This window comes from Zonotrichia albicollis, chromosome 10 (assembly GCF_047830755.1).
Source record: "Zonotrichia albicollis isolate bZonAlb1 chromosome 10, bZonAlb1.hap1, whole genome shotgun sequence".
Taxonomy (NCBI): domain Eukaryota; kingdom Metazoa; phylum Chordata; class Aves; order Passeriformes; family Passerellidae; genus Zonotrichia; species Zonotrichia albicollis.
Window position 1 is genome coordinate 20,894,219 of NC_133828.1, and position 20,186 is coordinate 20,914,404.

At 40.4% G+C, this 20,186-nt stretch overlaps 1 protein-coding gene across 2 annotated transcripts in view; it reads right to left on the bottom strand.

Moving 5' to 3' along the window:
- Positions 1-1,582: 1,582 nt before the first annotated feature.
- The window catches only part of CREB1 (cAMP responsive element binding protein 1), a 37,458-nt gene continuing 18,854 nt past the window's right edge, over positions 1,583-20,186 (bottom strand). The window contains exons 2-8 of one of the 2 annotated variants that reach the window (XM_074548294.1): positions 20,000-20,121; positions 16,476-16,622; positions 14,541-14,641; positions 11,623-11,765; positions 10,037-10,219; positions 8,463-8,613; positions 1,583-5,670 (exon numbers count right to left, since the gene is read on the bottom strand). In XM_074548294.1, coding sequence (XP_074404395.1) covers positions 5,526-5,670; positions 8,463-8,613; positions 10,037-10,219; positions 11,623-11,765; positions 14,541-14,641; positions 16,476-16,622; positions 20,000-20,113 — 984 coding nt within the window. In that variant the 5' untranslated portion in view covers positions 20,114-20,121 and the 3' untranslated portion in view covers positions 1,583-5,525. The remainder of the gene's footprint in view (positions 5,671-8,462; positions 8,614-10,036; positions 10,220-11,622; positions 11,766-14,540; positions 14,642-16,475; positions 16,623-19,999; positions 20,122-20,186) is intronic. The other variant, XM_074548295.1, reaches the window with a different exon arrangement.

Genomic DNA, 20,186 nt, shown 5'->3' on the forward strand with positions numbered 1-20,186 from the left:
GCACCCAAACATCCTTAGTTGTTAAGAGTGGCCATTTCCAGATAAGCAACTGGCTCAAGGCCTGCCATCCCCATGCTCTCTCTCAGCTATCCCCTAATTTAGAGGAATATGCAGCTGAGGCTGAGTGAACTGCTCGAGTCCTGAGTGCAGTGAATGCTCAGCTTATGGAGTGTGCCAGCCATGGGTCATTCCAGCCTGCCCCTGGCCCTTTCCCTGCCAGCACACAGCTCCCGAGGACAGCTGCCTGCTCCTGCTGCTGAACTCAGCACAGAGCAAGCCACAAACCTGCACTGCAGGGCCAGAACGCAAACAGGTCACTCCCTTCAATTTGTGCTATGCCAGCTAGCCCAAGCACATCTCTCTGCAAGCCACAGCTTAAATACATTTTAAAAACACATTCCAAGGCAAAACACTTGAAATGCAAACCCTCTTTACACCACCTGGATCTGGTCCCTTTTCCCCAAAGATTCACACACTTAAGTCTATCTATCCACAGACCTGAACCTGCCACAAGCACACAGAAGGTGGATTTCAGCACCCTCTCTTCACCAGTCTGACTCCTTCCAGACCAACTGAGCTTCAGGATACATTCAGGCTTTTGTAGAATCAGCTTGCAAATTAGCTCAGAAAATAGAGTTCCCAGCAGACAACAGAGAACCATCAATGTACTGTATGCTTTTTAAAACCTGCTCACAATGACAGACTTCAGGGTTAAATTATGATCATTCCTGCTAAAGAAAGCTGGTTGTGCTGTGCTTTTCTTTTCAAGCAAGGTGACACACTGTCAATGTACCTTTACTTCCTGGTGTTAAATTACTGGAAAGCCTTTCGATTTATTTTCTTGGAATGCAGCTTGTAAAATCCGCAGACAAATCTCAAATTAAGAAAAGGGGAATAAAGTGGCTGAAAAATAATTCAGCTTTCCTTCCAAATTAACCTCCCTTTCCCATATGGGATCACTGAACTAGTTCTACTCTAAAAATAATTTCACATCCATCCTCTACATACTGCTCCAGACACCACACGCCTGATTCCTGCCCCTCAGCTCTCCTGCCCTTCAGCAGCAATGCCTGCTGGGCACCAGGTGCTGATCTGCAACTTCAATTAGCCAAGGAGCCAACTGCTGTGGAGGAGTGAATTGTGTGCAGGCAGCAGGATCACAACAGTTATGTCAGAAATCTTCTCAGGCAAACCAAATTTACCCTAATTTTTCTTTCTCTGTGTTTTGTTTGTTGTTTTTTTTCTTTAAAAGTGCACATTTTAATTAAACATTTACAAAGAACATAGTGTAACAAAAATAAATACATGACCTTTTGGTTGGATCATTGGCAAATGTTACATCACTAACTAGGCTTCAGGGTAAAAAAATTACAATAAAAAACAAGGTCTTAGAAAATCAATTCAATCCTCTATGAACTATCATAGACTTGCAACCACTGATATCGAACTTGCTTTGATGGGTGGATTTGTCTTTAAACCACAAAAAGCACTGTCTGCCATAAATGAAAAAAACAAAATAAAAAAGCAGGTGCCAGTTTTCACTAACAGATGACTAGTTGCTGCTGCAGTTTACTGGAAGCCCAGATTTTAAAAAGCAACCTGTGGTACAAATTTAGGTCAGAAACTATCAGGGCTGTTTTTCCTTATTAAATTTTTTTTTTTCCTGAGCCTCTTAATGATTCCAAACACCCCACCAATTTTCTGACCAATGTACAAGTACCAGAGAAGACAGTGATCTCCAATGCAAATGCCAGCTCCAGGCTAGCCAGAACTACAGGTGTCTGAGCAGTCCTGACGAGCACAACAGGCTAAAATTGTGCTTTCAAATGCAAGCAACGGTGCTGGCAACTACCCAGTGCTGGTGAAATTGCTGCCTAAGGAAGAATGCATCACCACTACCTCAGGAGGAAAACAGAAGTCTTACCAGTGGTTCCTTTAGAAAATAACACCTTAACAACCTTTCCAAATGTTTTGCCTTTGATATATAGCTGCCAAAGAGAAAAAAAAGCACAGAAGTGAATTACTCTGGGTGGTGTTGGTTGTAAAACAAACTGTTTACATAATTTCAAAAATCTTCATCAATAAAAAACAAACTTCACAAAAGCCACAAAAGATGAAATAAAATTATTGAAAATGGGTAACTGAGAGACAGCACAAAACAAATCAGTAATTAAGAGCTAGAATAACGCAGCCCAGAGCTACTGGGGTGAGGGGAAGCTTTCACACACACACGCACATCCACACACACCCAGACACACAGAAAAGTAAAAATTCTTTTTCTGACCTCCATATACTATAATACTCAGCATTCCTGACTTAAAAGCTCTCAGAGCTGTAGATTATATACTGTGTGTATATATATATATGTACATATATTATACATATGTATTTTCCAAGAATATCTAAATTAAAAGAGCACCTTTGACAATATCTTAACTGCCTGACTGGTGCTGTTGTTTTGCAAAATAATGACATTACAAAAATTATATTTCAAACCAATTCTTGTTTATTATGAACGTAACGGATCTAGCCCTTTCTAACCCTCTCTTCAGGTAAAAGAGTCTATCAGTTCTTGAAAACTCACAACCGTGAGATATAAAACTAATCCTCCCTCCCCCTTGTCAGCATCATTTCCATCCTACTTCCAAACAGCCTTAGTCTATAGAAGCTTATCACCCCAACCTCACTACTTGGTAAATAACATAGGAACTGATTCCTGTGTCATATTCTTTCCCTTTTTGGGTCAATATGAATAGTAAAGCATGTATGGGTAGCCTAGCCAGCCCTGTACTTGGTCTAATACATTTTTTATTATTGTAATCTATAATTTTCATTAAATAAATTTGTGTCCCCTAATCCTCAGTGCAGCATAAATAAAAATAAAGATTCTTGCAGACCCCTATGTACTTTGAATTACATTCCTTTTCTCAGTGGAACTTTACTTGCTAATGAAGTCTAGGCTAAAACTACAACAGGCCACTTGCAGACCACACACAGACAAACGGGTAACACAGTCCTCTCACTGCCACACAAGTTTGCACAAACTGTGTGTTAGGAGAACCCCACCTGGGCACTGTTTTAGGCTCCCATGCCCATCCAGCCCCCAGGCTTTGTGCCCAGTGATTACCAGCAAGCTCTGAACAGCGTTCATTACCCACTAGACACAGCTCTCAGAGCAAAACCCCACAGTTTTAGCAAACAGTACAGCCTTAATGTGGGCATATACAGCTTTTTCTGTGTTCCTCAAAGCTGCAGGAACCATTCCATGTAACTGCAAATGAGGCCACCATGAGCTTCATGCTTTACAAGAATGACTCCTGTATTACAACATTTCTACTTCAGTACTCGTTGTGGAAAATGTAACCGTTTTATGTATTTGTATTCGCTGATTTTAAGAAACAGTTTTTTTATAAAAGCATTGCTGAGAACTTAGGGTCTTCTTTAAATTTGCACTGCTAAACTAACAGATTCATCTCCCATTAAATAAAAACAAAAAAATCAACTCTCTATGCCAGATAAAAATAGACCATTTATAAACACCCACAAAACTTGTGAAAGTGAATTATTTCATATTTCGGATGCTTACATTTTTTTCTTGAAATGCAAGTGTAATTTGAAATTCTTGATAACTCTAGATGTAACAATAATGCTGTAAGTTTAACCCTGCTCCTTTTAAATTAAGTCTCTTGGAAACTGAATGCCTCTCAAATGAGAAATCTAGAACTTTTAATACTGCTTAGGTGTTTGAGACTCAACTGCCCAGAGTCTTCCAAGTATTTTCCTTATAACGTCACACTGATTGTACAACCTTTTAGAAGCCTGTGTATGAAATTCATCTTAAATAGAAATAGAGTGAATGGGAAAAAATATTAGCTAATACTCTGCTAGGCAAGGTATTGGTATAGACCAGAGCCTCATCCATACGTTTCTATACATAGAAGTTTGACCAGAAGCACAAAGTAAACTTACTCCATCAAATGACCCGAGTTAACACAGTGAGAGACTGGCTTCAGAGGGCCAGTACACAAACAGCACATGATTCTTTTGGACACATTCTTTTTGACAACTTCTTGATGATCTTTTTTGGTTCTTTTTGAGCATGATTCTTTTGAAGTCCTAATGCTTAGTACAGAGGTTTTTTTAAATATGAACTACCTTTTTTAACACCATAAATCTGGGAAAGACCACAGTTCCTCAGTGCACAGAAAAAAAACTTGATCTTGCAAACATCTGAGGCACGTAAGTAATTTCAGTGGCAGGAATAGATTACTCAGTAAATCTGACCCTTTCCATGAAAAAATATCCCAAATAAATTAAAAGTTTAGCTAATCTGGCCAGGTTCAAATAACCAGTATTTTCCCTTTCAAAGCAGGAGTTGGAATATTCGTGTTTGAAGTCCTCTTGAATATCTGAGGTTGTCCTAGTAGTTATAATGAAATTTAATTTATGTATAGAAGGCAGCCTCAAAGTTAAAAAAAGAATTTAGCAAACCAGGCTGATATTTCTACTGAGCACAATAATTTCCATTGCATAAGACAGTGGTAGGGAAATAAAAACAACCTCGTTGCTTGAGAGGACTTGGGACACAGACCATACTGTTTTCAGGGAGTACTTAAGTGGAGTTGGCTATGCTTCAACTGCTTAGTTGTTGTGCATACAAATAGGTAGTGCTGTAATGTGTTACTCCTGTTTACAGAACATCACAACTGCATCTTTTTTAAAATTTTCTTTCCCATCCAAATATAATTCCCCAACCCATATCCTATGAAATTGGTGTCTGTTTTCCATGCATTCAGAACGCTGAACGCACTTGCACACATAAGCTATGAGAATCAACAACTGACCAGTGAAGCTCATTTCAATGCATTTGTTTCTCAAGTATGGAGAATGTTTTACTAGTCCAGGAGGGCTTAATACAGATAATAATTGCAGATCAAAGCCCCTCCTGGGCTAGTCTGAAGAAGGTGTGTTCTCTCCACACCAAGAACGTGGCAGTGAGGTGCCCTTGGTCTGGTGTGCTGCTCAGCCGTGTATTGGTACAGCTCAGCAGGAACGTGTCAAACCAGTGTGGCAACCACTGCTTCTTCATTGCACCAGGCATGCTCCACCTGTGTGGCCCACTGCTCTCTGGACCAAGAGGCTGGGGTGGCTCTGTCTCCAAGGCAATGGAAAGAGCTCAGCACAAATCCTTGACATTTTACAAAAGGACCCTCCCCACAGTAACTTCCCAAGTGACCATTGTTATTCCTTGAAGAGGATCGGGAGACGAGAGAGAAGCCTGTTCTTCTTCTTCATGCTGAGACTGATGATGAAATTCATCTTGTAAGGGGAGAAGTGGAGGCAAGTACTTGAACATTCACAGTTTGATGCAAAGCACAGATGAAGTATATCCTGTAGTTGCTTCAGGCAGTTTTGCGCATAGAAAAAAAGAAATGTTTAGAAAATAAAAAGTTTACTTTGTCTTTCTGGGTATAACCAGAACCAGTCTCGATCCCACCTGGACAAGTGAAAATGAGAATCCAAAATTAATCTGATTTGTGGCAGTAAAGGTCCTTAAGTGCTTTCAACTCCTCAATCAGTGTCTTGTTTTGGTTTTCAAGCACAGCCACTCGATTTTCTAGACATTTCACATACTCCTTTTTCTTCCTGCGACATTCACGTGCTGCCTCTCTGCAAAGCAAAAAAGGCCATTCAAATTCAGAACAATCAATTGCACACATGGGCTACCTAACTGCTTTCAGGCAAACCTTTACTAGTACTGCCATTTTCAGAATATGGAGGTATTGCTAAGAAATGCAAGTGAGGAAAAAACACTGAGTTCATAGCAACTGCTCCTCACAAATCACACACACTCAAGATCCACGCATCATTTCAACATACAGATCTCAGTAAGACAGCACCAGTAAAATTATTATTATTATTATTGTGAGCATAGGATCCTAATCAGGGATAAAATTTTGCTTGCAGGATTCATATTGGAGCCTTTAGGCTGAGTAAAATGCTGCTGCAACAATTTGACTTTATAATAATCTATTATTCTTTTACAGTCTTTAACTTTTCCCTGTGAGCAGTCCAACAAGATGGATCAACCAGTGTACAAAAGTGCTGTATTTAGAGCATTCATGTATTTGCTCTTGAGCAATGCTTTCATTTTAATAATGATGTCTGCATCACTGCAATGATACTATTAATGACTCAAATAAAAAACAAAAAAAAGTCATTCTTTAGTCCCTGTCAGCTATGCCAAAAACAGACCTCAAGACAGTCAAACTTCTAAGTCTTGCTTGTAAAGAGTGAGCTGCCTGTAGGTAACTTGGTAACATACCAAGACCACCAGTGAAAAATACCAGAAGGTATTAATGTGCTGCTGAGCATCCTGAAGCAGTAACAGCAAGGCAGGAACTACCCTGCACAGCAATATAATGGCACCAATGTGCAAAGCAAGCACAAGGCTAAATGCCACGGGCAGATGGGAGCCCAGGCAGAGGGCTCTGCTCCTGCAGTGCCCCTTGTCCAAGCAGCACTCTGCAGACACAGGGAAATAAACACTTATTTGCCCTGAACCTTTAGGTGCAAAGCACAACAGCTCCAAAAAGGAGAGTCTGTGTGCCCCTTCATTGCAAATACTGCACAGACTGGTGAGACAGTCAGTGGGAAATGAGAGGACAAATCAGAACCCAGTTCCCCCCCTTATTAGATAAATAGGAGCTGTAAAAACAGAATGCATTCCAGGACCTAACTGATAAGAAGCCTCTGAAAGTTATTTCTGAAATTCAGCTCCACAAATGAGACAGGATGAAGAAAACAGCCTGTAAGCCCTGAAAGGATTCAGGTATCCATTTGTCACTCCCACAAATACAATTTCACATGCCTGCAGCGCTTCAGTAAACCATGTGTAACATTTAGAATTTAAGTAACTTTGGGCTGTTAGCAAAAGATTAAGTACTAGGGGATCAGGAAGTGCCTCCCAGTGCAAACTACTAACAAGTCTCCTTGAGTGACAACATTTTCTTTCTGTGAATTTTTTCCCCTTTAGGCTGTGTATATTAAGCCACCCCAAGTCTCTGTGTGCTAGTTGTTTATTATGAACAGCCAGAATTTTACTGAATTACAGCACAGCTTTAAAAATGTAAAATTTATACAGAAAATTTGCACAATAATATCTATGAATATTTACACTATAATCCTCCAGTAAGTACCACCTTACCATCTGCCTCGCTATCCTTTTTCCCCACTTTGCTATGGAGCTTAGATTTGCAAATATCTATTAAGGAGACAGGCTAAAAGCACCACATGCAACATGATACTGTTGCAAAAGCTGTCAATTTAACTCAAGTGGGGTAATTCCCCATTGTTTTTCTTGTCTTTCACAAACACAAAAGCTTTCTTTTACTGAAATAAGACTGATGACTAAATGAGGGTATTCTGTGATTCTAATTAATTTTTTTTTCAAATGCAGTGCCTGAAAGAGTGATATGCACTATTCACTGGTATGAGAAAACGATATAAAAAGGGAGATGGGTGACATTCTGTACAAAAACCTTTTAAAAAAGTGACCTCTGCTGTTCAACATTATTTATTTCCTTAAAGCCCCTTGTATAAGCACTGCATCTGCCCAAATAGGTTTTCATTATGTTCACAGCAGAGCAACCTAGAGAAGAGGAATGAACCTGCACAACATCAGTTTTTTCAGACTGACAGATGAAGTTAACAAGGTTTTCAGAGGGCTTCCCCTGCTCAGAAGGGCGGGAAGCACTGGGTTCTCAGTGTCACAGTGGAACACACAGGCTGCAATCTGTGGCCCGTGTAAGAGTTCAAGTTTGGTGTGATGGGCCAGTTCAGGCCCACCCCTTCCCATTCCACAGCAACAGACTTCAGGAGCTCAACTTCTCCCTACAGCTCCCTTCCTTTGCTGCCTTCACCCACTCCCACCTCTAAGCTTACATTGGATCCTACAGGACCAAGTCTTTCTTTTAGCCCCTCTGCTGCCACTACTGGCTCCACAGGACTTCAATCAAAGGGAATAGCTGCTCATTTAGCCTTTGCTTGAGCCTTTCAGCCCCTGGAGGAGGAAACCCAAAGCGGCTAAAAGGACAAGTGAGACAATCAAGGAAGTACTCACAAGGAGCACACGTGGGCCAGCAGCAAGGCTAAGGGAGAGAATCCAGCAAAGTAACCACATGAATGTAGTAACTCAAAAAAAGCAACTCATCTTAGTGTTTGTAAGAATATATCTGCAGTCATACAAGGATCTCACTGAGTGCTTTTCTCCTTACCGCAACAACCAAATTCACACACGTCACAGAATGAGTCTGACACTTCACTCAAGGTTTCACAGTTGCAACACACAGCATTAGTAGATGTGCATTTCTGCTTTGCATTTTTAAATAAAGGCAAATTCTTCAGAAAGCATTTCATAGCATGGCTAAGAAAGACCAGCGCAGAGCTGTGAAGGTACGTGCCTGTTCTTCATCAGACGCACTTCCCTCTTGCGCGCGGCCTCCTCTGCCGGCTGGGTGGGCAGCGCGGGCGAGGACGCCATGACCACTCCTGGAGCGATGGTGCTGGTCGGGGCCGTGCGGATCTGGTAGGTCTGCACATCTCCTGAGGCAGCTGCAGGGACACACGGGAATGGGACATCAGTGTGGTGACAGCGCTGTCACACGTGCTGTGGAGAGCGCCTGCTCATCTCTCTAACCTGTCCTCTCCCTGACACAGCCATCCCTCTGTGACCCAGCCATCTCTCTAAGCATGCAGCCTGGGCCACAGCTCAGCAGGGACAGCCATCATCTGGGTCACCACTGCCACCTCAGGCTCCCTTTATTCATATATGCAAGGTTTTGGGCATTCCTGCTGAAGACGTCTTCACTTGTGCTTGGTAACTTGATTTGTCTTGCAGTTTAGCTGTGCTTCTTTCTCCCTTATTACATTTTTTGTACTGCTCTGGTTTTTGGGCAATTCTAGCATTTTTCTAGAGAAGGATGGGGGTCACTATTTCTAGCTATGCTCCAAACATCTGCCTGGAAAAGGAGGAACTGCAGGTGTAAGTATCTAACATAAAAAAGGTGTAAAAATGCAGCATGTACTCCCACAAGAGATGAACAGTGCACTCTGTTGCTTCTCTAGAATGAGCAAGGCAAGGCCTTGGCTTTTTTTTACTTTATTAATTTTAATCTTAGGAATGTGTTAATTTTGCCTGAGCTCACAAAAAAACACAATACCACCTAAAGAAATCACGTCCTTAAGAACACAAAAACCCAAAGATCAGTTCAACAACAGTACTCCTCTCTGCTATGCATTTTTACTAATGCCTGGTAAACTCTTCACTGGATAATTTTCAAATCAACTACTTCACAGTCATAGAAGCAGGAGTATGTTTCTGTTATTTTCAATAAAAATTTGGTAATACTTCTCAATTTTTAATAAACCAAAGCATGTATTTTGATACAATAGGTCCCCATAACTTACTCTAAGTGAAAGTAGGTCTGCTAAGTTGAGGGCTAGACCAAACGATCACTTAAGGCACTCTCCTGAATTGTTCTGCGATTCCAAGACTCACTGATTGAGTCACTCACCCAGTGACTACTTACAAAAGTCACAGTAGGAAGAAATTATGAAAAAAGGGGAAAATTACTAATTAATTAAAGTGTCCCTTTAGAAACAATCAAACGTCCTTCTCTCCTGTCTTTAATGTTTGCTTGAGATTTCCTATTGTTACACATATGGGAGAACTCAGAACTCTAAAGTGGTATTAGTTTTTGCAGAACATATAAAAAAATTGGAAGGACAAAATGCAGGCACGGAAAAGCAAAAATAAATGTATTAAACCTCAAATATCCACAGTTTTACCAATCTAAAGGGAAAGGCTGCAAAAAATATGACAAACAGCTTTGTCCAGAATTTCAGTAATTTTATGGACTTATCTATGCCAAAGCTGTTAATTCTGTTTCCTGACACATTTGAAGGAGTCAGGCTGGCAACTTATACCTGCACAGAGAAAATGTGACACAGAATGAGTGGCTGTAAGGTTTCTCACCTTGTACAACAACTTGGTTGCTGGGTACAAGTATCTGCTGTCCGTCTGTGGTCTGTGCATATTGTAAAATGGTGGTGCCAGGCTGGGTTGCAGCTGCATTGGTCATTGTCAATGTCTGGAGACCTTGTACTCCATCTGTGCCATTGTTAGACAACTGGATTGCTCCTCCTTGGGTGATGGCAACTGCAGACCAAAAAGATCAACCCAGCATTTAAGACACTAATTCACTCATTAACTTACAGTATTAAACCTAGATATGGAAGAATACTGATCTAAGCTAAATCCATTGAACCCTTACACACCCCCAAATCGGACACGTCTTCAATGTACGTGAAAGAAATCATCCTTTGAAAGGTAAGTTTTCAAATGTTTGTGAGGGCCAAAACCCACACCTAAAATACAGATTAGTTTCTCTAATAAAACAGAATTACATGGAAGACCTACAACCCACCCCCAGGGAACACTTTTAATTTGTTAAGATTTTCTTCTTGGTTGGTTTAGGTATTTTTCTCAGTGCTTAGTTTTTCTTGTCATCTGAAATTCCTCTCATCTTCTGTGCTTTATGCCCTTCAGTCTCCTCAGCTGCTAGTGCTATCCATTTTGTGTTTCACTTTCTTTTTTAATTTGGCATTTTTTTCCCTTCTGATTGTGTCCCCCCTTCTTCACAACTTCCTCAGACCCTTACTAGCTGTTTTATCATTCATAAAGGTACAGTTTGGTGCAGGCAGTTTTAACTTTGCTGGTTTTTTCCTTTCTTTCCCCCAATCCTGTCACACAGGTATACTGGGACATCACCCCTTTTGAGTCACAGAATTCCACTGCGTTCCTATATACAGACACACTAAAACCTCAAGTGTCTGCACACACAGTTATTGTACAGTTATAACAGGAATCAGAATTAACCACATCCATTTCAATAAAATTAAGCAGGGTACAAAGCAAAGGGGTTAAGGAATAAACAGAGATACAAAATTTTAAGGAGATTTTAAGAGACAGATATAAACAAGTAGTTCTTTTTCCCTTTTGTCTGTGTTGTATGTCTCCTGCTCTATGGTTAGTGTGAGACAGCATGTGTCTTATCTCTAAGGCCATATCCTCAATCATTCTTCAAGTCAAAACACTGTATCTATAAAATCTAACACAGAAAACACAGAAATATATACTTATGACATATATTAAGATTGTTTTTTCTAAAAATGTAACTGCAGACCATAATGTTTTTTTCTAAGGATGAGGTTACAGCTTTGTGAACAAGTGTTAATGATCTGCCAAGAAAAAAAAGAAACTTCTGAATTCCCCCATCTAGTTCCTGAAGTGAAGAAGTTTATAATAGCATTATAGTTAGTTCCTGTTTTCCCTCAGGATGCATGAGCTGCACCAAGGGGCAAGCAGTCCCAGAATGTTAATGGAGCCTTTCAAACACTTACAATAGAAATGTGTTCAAAAGGCCTGGTTAACAGTCAAAATAAAGTGATCTTTTTTTCACCTCCTGCTTTGTCCTAGTCCAAACAACAGTTACAGAAATAATAGCTCTTCATCTTCTCATCCCCACTTACTAGCACCACTGAGAAATTCAGACTACATACTGTACTGCCCACTGCTGGTTTGGTAAATGGGAGTTGGCACCGTGACAGTGGCGATGGCAGGTGCTGCTGTTTCCTCTTCTGACTTTTCTTCTTCGATCCTTGGCACTCCTGGGGCGTCTGAGGACAAGTCATTCAAAATTTTTCTGGCAAAGACAGTGTGTTGCAGAGATTTTAATAAAAATTGGGGGGAGAAAAATAGTCTGTCTGATACACAAGGCTGGGGAAAACTGTGAAGTGCAGCAAGCCAGCAAGGAAAATATGAGCGGAGAATGAAAACCACAGACCATCTCCAAACTGTTATTGGAGAGGATTGTTCAAAATGCCAAGCACTGATGGGCAAGGGAGCTAGCACAGAACAGCTCTGCTTGTCAAAACCAACGACACAGCTATTACAACCCTTCCTTTCTCTTCAGAGCATGTTTCTCTCATCCATTTTTATTTGTTTCCTGCTTTGAGATATATAAATATTTGGAAAAAATAAGTCAGAACCTGTCTCCTCACTTACACTGGGTGCACTGCTCCATTTCAAAGACTATAAACACCTCAGCCAGAGAGCTGAGCACCAAGGGAGTTAGCAGGAATACTTGCAGACAGCCAGCAGTTCATAATTTAACACCTGCCTGGGAGACAATACCCAGTGTTTGAGAACAGTCTCACAGTTATGTTCACAGGTGCTCTGCCTGAGAAAGTTCATGGGTAAAGGAAAGAACAGATTGTTTCATTATTTCCATGAGCTAATTATCCAAAGTCAAAACTTTTAAAACATCGCTGCTACACATCCCACTGAACATGACTGTAGACTGACCACAGCAGTCACTGCAATTTGCATTACTGAGATCAAACATGTCCTTCCTCAGAGGACTGTTAGGCTCCTTTCACTGCTGGCATATTCTATTATGTCACAGCAAGATGCAGTAAATACCCTTAGGTAAAGGGCAATATTTTTTGTAACTCTCCTCCTATGTTTCCCAGTGGACTGGCAAAGGAACTCGGTGGCAAAGCAAACACAGATGTAGACCCAAGTTCCAAGACAACATAACTCAGACAAGCCTCCTAAGGCTGTGTGGGCCAGAACAGCTGTATGAAGCTATCTGGGAGGGAGAGCACTCATTCTGCTCAGCTGCCTGACAAACAGAGCTTTGCTGTTGCTGTTTTGACTTTGTGTGCATGCAAGAAACCCCAGAACTGGGCAACACTCTATGAATAACCACTTGGACAAATAAAAAATTCCCATCCAAAGAGTTTGCAGTCTAGGTGTTAGATCAGAAACTAGTGAATGAAACAGATGAAAAAATATGGAGAGAGCCGGGATGATGAAGAACAAAATCCAAGGAGATTAAAAAAAATCACTTTTAACCTCATGTCATTATTACATTGTGGTTAAAACCTACCTTTACCACCATAAAAATGGATTTAAGGTAAAGGATAAGCTTTACAAATACAGGAGCTATAAACTGATGAAATACATGACGTACTTGAGTGGCAGAATCACAGAGGAGTTTTTGTGGAAGAGGTATGGCTTTCAATTCTGTGGACATATCTGCACCTATCTTGTTTTGGGCCAGTTACAGCAGGTTGAGTAATGCCAGATGGGAAGTCTCTGAAGACAGCAGTGGTCTGGCTCAGCCTTTCTGACCTAACCACCACCAGCCTGGAGTCTGAGCTGCACATACAAGTTTTGAAGCTAACAAATGTTGCTGTGTCACCAGGATCTGGTTTGAAGACAGAGGCTGTGCTGTGGCACCACTGCATGCAAGAGAGTCCATCTCAATGAGAAGTCAGCACGCACAAGCACCCTCTTCTCAGTTTTGCTGCTTGTTTACTTAGCTCTGATTTTTCACCATATACAGCCACTCTTCCATATATAGTAAAATCAAGTGTCTTGCTGCAGAAGCAGACTGAAGGGAATCTGTGGCAGCCTTGGGGTTAACACTGCTACTCACAAATAAAAATATTTTTCCAGATCTATTGTGGCTAGCAATCTTCAGCAATGATTTTCACTATCTTTGGCAGAACAGACTTGAAGGCTGCTGGACAAGGCAGACAATCTCCCAAGTGCTAAAAAAGTACCATGGTTGAGATATGCTCAGGCCCACAGCCCAACTTCTATTTCCAAGGCTATGCTCATAACGAAAAAAGGAGCATCTGAATTTTCTAAAGCACCAGGAACTCACAGGTCATTTAAAACCTACTGAACTCCAGAGCGGTTCCTTAATGCTATTTAGAGTATTTTAAGAAGGAAAGTGGGATTTAGTACAGACACAAAAAGCTGTACAAAAGCTTAATGAATAAAGTAACATGACACGCCACGTGAAGGAGAACCTCAGCTGGTTTTGCCATGAGAAAGAGGCACTAGATACCTATCACTATATTCTACTCATATACTGACTTACCTTTAAACACAAACTATTTTCCTCAAGCAGAAATTTTCTCTGAGCTATGGAACATCACAGCTTCCTTAAGTCTCATGGGAGAAAGGAATTAAGTTTGATTGCTGCTAGCATTTCAGCAATAATGAAAACCAGTAGAGTTGATTTTTTGCAGACTACAGATTACACAGAAGTCCCTCTTTGCAAAGCTTCAGTGTATTTTGTGTATTAAGTATTCATTAAAGCTATTTCTAAGGCATCTATCACAATGATACCTCAATTTTCTGAAATGTGGAAATTAGCATGTTCTCAGCTCACTTCTCAGTTACACTTCAACTGAGTGTAACTGCTGAGGTTTCTTCCTTCTCCTGCTTATCTCTTTGCATCCTATTCCACAGATATTTTCCATACTCCAATTGCAAGACACAATAGAAGAGAGATTTCAGTTAAATGATAAATCTAAAAATAATAAAAATACAATCCCACTGTTTGTATCTCCATGTCAACACACCCATCCATCAAGAAATGCTTCTGCTTTAAGCTCCATACCTGTAGGAGGGTCGTCTGGACAGGATTTCTCTTCGTTTCTGTGAGTCTGTGACACTGTCTACTGATTCCTGTGAATCTTCACTTTCTGCTATAGTGGAGATCTGTAAATAAGAACAGCAGTCAAATTTAACAAGACACTTCCAATGCCTTCATTTTAAGGAAATGTTGATATCCTGTGAAAAACACTACAATGCAAGTGCTCTATCTAGATAATGAACAGAAAGTTACTGCTTAGTAACAGATCCACAAAGAATGACCACAGTCAGTGATCTACCCATCAGAATGATCTTTACAATTTCAATGCTCCACTAAGAAAACCTAAACATTAATACCATACAGTTTTTGTCTTCCGTGATGTTTTGTTCTCATCCATTGCAAGGAAATAAAGATTTTTTTTAGTAAAATTTAGGGAAAGAATAAGTAAATGAAATTAAGGTAGCAGAAGCATCTGGAAACAAAGAATATAATAGTGAAAAAACATCAATTTATAAATAATGAGATAGATATGTTAAAGAGACATTGTCTTTTATGGGGGAAATTGTCAGGAAAATGTCATACATGAAGATATTAAAAAATAATGTAGTGCTGCACTTCTGAGTATCTGTGCTAAAAAAGCAGAATGTTTATGCAGGAAAGCTAAAATAAAATGATTGAAATTATTTTAATATTATTTTAAATTCAAAATGTGCATGACAAAAATATATAAAAGCTAATTATGCTTATGTGAGAAACAGAGCTCATATCCTGACAATTTATGTACCGTAGAGAAGATTCTTAAAGGCTCAAAAGTCTTTCTGGCACCCACAACTCATAACTGTCAGATAGAGGGCCTGAAAAAGTCCAAGGCTGACTGTGAACTACTGGGCTCTGAATATCAAAACGTGATGGATCTGAATTGAACCAGGTGAATTCCAAGAATGGCTTCATTGTCACTCCCTTATCTTCTACCTCAGGGTAGCAACTTGTGCACTTATCTCAAAACTGCTCACCTCTGATAGATTAAAACTCTAAACTTTTGACTGCAGTGGCTGAGGATGGTAGAGCCAGCCACAAACTCAGCACTGAAGCTGAGAAGGAAAAAATAATGATTATTATCAGAATGGTCTAGTTTTAAATTACACATGCCTTCTTTTTAAAAATAATGCCCAGTTGAATATCTCTATCAAAAAGTCACATTACCTACTTTTTGAAATGAAACATTTTTGAGCTAATTGTTCTAACAGCAAATGAATAATGTGCAGTCCTTGTCCTGTGGTGTAGCTGCTGTACACCAAAGAATTTCTGCATTCAGTAACACCGAACTTCAAGTGGATAAAAAGCAAGTTAGAAGTTGTACAGATTTCAGACTACTTGTCTCCTATCTTCAGGCTACCTCACCATACTGCATTACCTGTCTTGCTTCAGAGAAGAGAAAATGCTAAGGCTTCAAAAAGCACACAACACTCAACCTGCACATTTTAAAACCATTTCTATGAAAGGACTGTTAGGTTTATTTTAAAGGACCAGTAACATACAGAGACCTTTACTGTAAACCAATGCAAATATTTCTTACTGAGCAAAGGCTCTCATTCTAGGATACTGGTCTCGTTAATTATGAAAATTACAGTATTAAAAAAAAAAATCATCTTCTTGTTCACTTGAGAATAGTATGAACTCTTATTCAATAAAAATATATGGAAATACAGTATACAGAAAAAGCAGTGTAATACTGTAGGAAAAAGCATAAAGCTGCTAAACTCACCAAACAAATTCTAGAGGGAAATGAAACTCAGCAATGTTTGAAAATGAAAAGTGGTTAAGCCAGAAGAGAAAAAAAGTCAGAGTAGCAAATACTGTACAAATTTGCTAAAAGACAACCCAGGACACAAATACAGTGCAACAACAGGCCTATTTCAAAGGCCCAATTTACATTTTAGGAATTTCTTCAGTCAGTACCTGAACTGTCTGGACCTGTGGAGATTGAATAACTGATGGCTGGGCAGCCTGAATCACTCCATGCACTTGAACCGTCTGCCCATTGGGCAGCTGAACTAAGGTCACCGTGGGGGCAGAAGATGTTGCATGAGCTGCTGGCATAGATACCTGCAAAGAAGAGACAGTGAGCATAAATTAGGTTATTGCGAAATCTCCTTAGTTCAGTATTTGTTTTGGTGAAAGAACTATGCCTTTTCTAGACCCCAGTCAGATGACCCAAATGTTTCAGCGTAATATAAAACCCCCTAAACTGCCTGAGCCCAACACCTGACCTACTTCACAAAATAATCTAATGCAGAATTTCTGCAGGCTCAAACATAATTTGTAAAATCATCGACAAGAAGAAGAAAAACACAACTGCCTCTATTTTGAGGTAACCTGATACAGATACATCATTACCTTTCACTTACTTCACTTGGATACTGCTCAGACTCGGGTGTACTCCTACAGACACTGCTGAGTCAGAGGCAGAAACATATGGGAGTAGAGCTATTTTTGTTCTCACTCAGGAAAATGCTAAGAATTTGCCAGATGTAAGAATTTAACATTTTTAGGGAATCATACCTTTCACTTTCTACAGATTAAGCCATATGAGTAGCTGGCAAAGTGCATGTAAATGAAGAAAACTGACCATGTGTTCAGACAGAAAAACCCCATGAGTTTGCAGTGGAAATAAGTATTTTGTAGGCAGTCACTGTGATTATTGTGTAACAGGTCAACACAAACTCTACTTTCAAGAGTTATTTCTATGAGGAACAATTGCCCATGTTTTAAACCCAACTGTTTCTCCAGGCAGACCTGCAGGCACGGCAGCCATGCCAGCAGGGATACGCTGATGAGCTCAGCATGGCACATTGTGGCTCGGGCTCTGGGGACAGCAGAAGCCACACACAGCTGCTCATGCCACAGTCTCACCCTGGCAGGCCACGGGAACTACTCTGGGTAGCTGAATGCCACGCACCAAGGCTGCTCCATGGCTGGGCACGCGCCCAGCACACCCAGAACTTCCAGCTGTCTGCTGACAGGATGCCTGGCTTAGGGGCTGGGGGCTCCTGAGAGGCTGCAGGGTGCAGCACACCCTGCCCCAGTGAGTGTCCCTCCCACACCCCTGGCCTCAGGGAAGGACTGCAGGCAAGCCTGAGCTGCTCCGGCACACCTCAGCCAGGCCATGGCTCGCTGACTCGCCAGCTCTCGTCTGGTCACCCAAGTCTGGAAAACCTAACAATGCTCCAGGGTTCAAGAGCATTTAAAAAATATTCAATCCACATAGCTGCAGTGCAAGAAAGGGCTGCACTGCTGTCCCACTTCATCTCAAAGCGCTGCTATGCACAGGATGCAGAAGGAAATCCTCTGCTGTCCCTGTGAACACGTGATTCTCAAAAAGCTGCAATAGCTCATCTCTGAATTTTCATAAACATCCATCACTTACAATGAAATCTTGTTTAACAACAAAATTAAAGGGAATTACATGCAGACCTCTCTCCTCCACAGCTGTCTCTCCCTAATCCACCAATTTGCATTTGCTTTTACCTTCCTTTTTCAGGAAAGCAGATGCAGCATTACATGGTGCTACTTAACTTGCATCTGAGAGAAACTGGGCTGAGATTAACATGAGAGCCCTTTCCTCTGACAAATTATATTCCTTTGCCAAGTGACCTTTCTCAATAATGCATGTCTGACTAAACAGTCCTTGGCAATGACAGCAAAGCTGATCAACTGGAGGCCACTGTGGTTGGATTAAGCCCACAGCAGAGTGTAACTTCCGCACATGTCTCTGACTCATACCTTGTGGAACTGGGACGAGTTTCCTTTTGCCTCTGAAAGCTACCCTGAACTCACTAAAAAATCAGCAATTAAACTAAGCTTGCAAGAGGGGTGACCTTACAAGAGATAATGGAAGAATTAAATTGGTATAATTAGTTATTTAGATTTGGCTAGGCCTCTGAGGGCACTCCCTAATGCCAATTACTGCCACTTCACTTATTAAAAATATCACAGTAACATCACACTCTTGTGAACAACACAAGGAATTATGTTTAGACTGTTTTATCACCTCCACAAACTCTGCACAGGCTAGGGAAAAGCCAAGGTGCAGATAATATAGTGAATGACAACATGGTGGTTCATGTGGATTTTAACCATACTTGTATAGTGTTTTCTTACTTGGAAAAAATGTCTCATTCAAGCACTGGGGTAATTATGTCCAAGTAAATTATGTCCAAGTAAAGTGCATGCTACCCACTACATACTTTTAAGTTCAGCTCCCTGGAGGTTAGTATGTTAACACATAAATGTAAAACATTCTTGATTCTCTGGACTAAACCTTAAAGCACATCAAGTGAGCAGCAGTTAGCTGGTTTTGCAGGAGAAATAAACTACTTCCACTCAGTTCACATTGAAGTGTTATTCACACCACCTACATCCTGTGCCTAAGTTAGACAGTGAGAAAACTGCCCAAAGAGGCAAGCTGGTGCAGGGCAGCTGGTGGCTTGTAAATTCACACTAGAGCTTCACCCAACAAAATCATCCTGTGCATTTAAACAGCTCCAATCCCTACACTATCACTGAATGGAAATGTACCAACTACAGAAGGCAGGACATGTTTGTCCTTGTTTGGTAGTCTCTGGACTACCAAAAGGTGCAATGACTATAAAAAGACACTAATCATTTATAGACACTAAGTGATTTAACTGTGCCACTTAAAAGACACTCAATTCCATAAACTATGAGATCAAAATCACCTGTTTGGTCTTTGCAGACTACAACTAGTTTTCAAATTAAATGGTTACAGAAGAGAGCTAAACATATTCTGTAGCCATTCATACAATGGGGTTGCTTCTGCCAGCCATCAGTGTATTCAAAATTGAAACCCAATTCCAAAACCAGAGATAGAGCTGGGATTGTGTTTCTTGTCTCTCCAAAATAATTTGGGAAAAACAAATTATCTACTTCTGTCTCTCTAACTTGCCAAAAATTCTGTGAAACTCTGGGGACAACAGGGTAACACGAGCTGTCAAGTGCCAGACTGTTCCACATGATTGTAATGCTCATAATATTAATCCCATCTGATAAAGTATTTTATTTGCTGCATTATTTATCTACATATTATGTTTGCTTTCTTCAGAATTAAACTGACTGCTACAGAGAAGTTTTTAATAGAAAACACGATAGCAAGACAGTAGATTACATGTATTGAAATGAATACCTTTCAGTGGTATGGTTGTGGTAAAGAATGCTAGAAATATTTTTATTCATTACTGTGTTAACATTACACAATTTACACACATACAGTTCTCCCGAACTAACACAGCCTACTACTCTACTGTACTGTTTCAAAAATGTGAAGACAAATATGATAAGAACTATACATCACATATGTTTCAGAATGTTATCAACAAAATCGTCTCTCAGTCCCGTGAGCAGACATTATCCCTCTTAAAAATATTAACCATAAGTAAAACTATTACACCATATGATTTTTATACCTGGGCTAACGTTGCAATCTGTGGTTGTGCCTGTACTGTCATCTGTTGGGTTTCTGCCTCTGTACCGGCTGCATCTCCACTCTGCTGGTTCTCTGCTCCAGATTCCATGGTCATTTAGTTACCTACAATCACAATATTTGTTGTAAGTCTGGGTTGGTATGCAAGTCCATTACTCTTGGTGAATCTG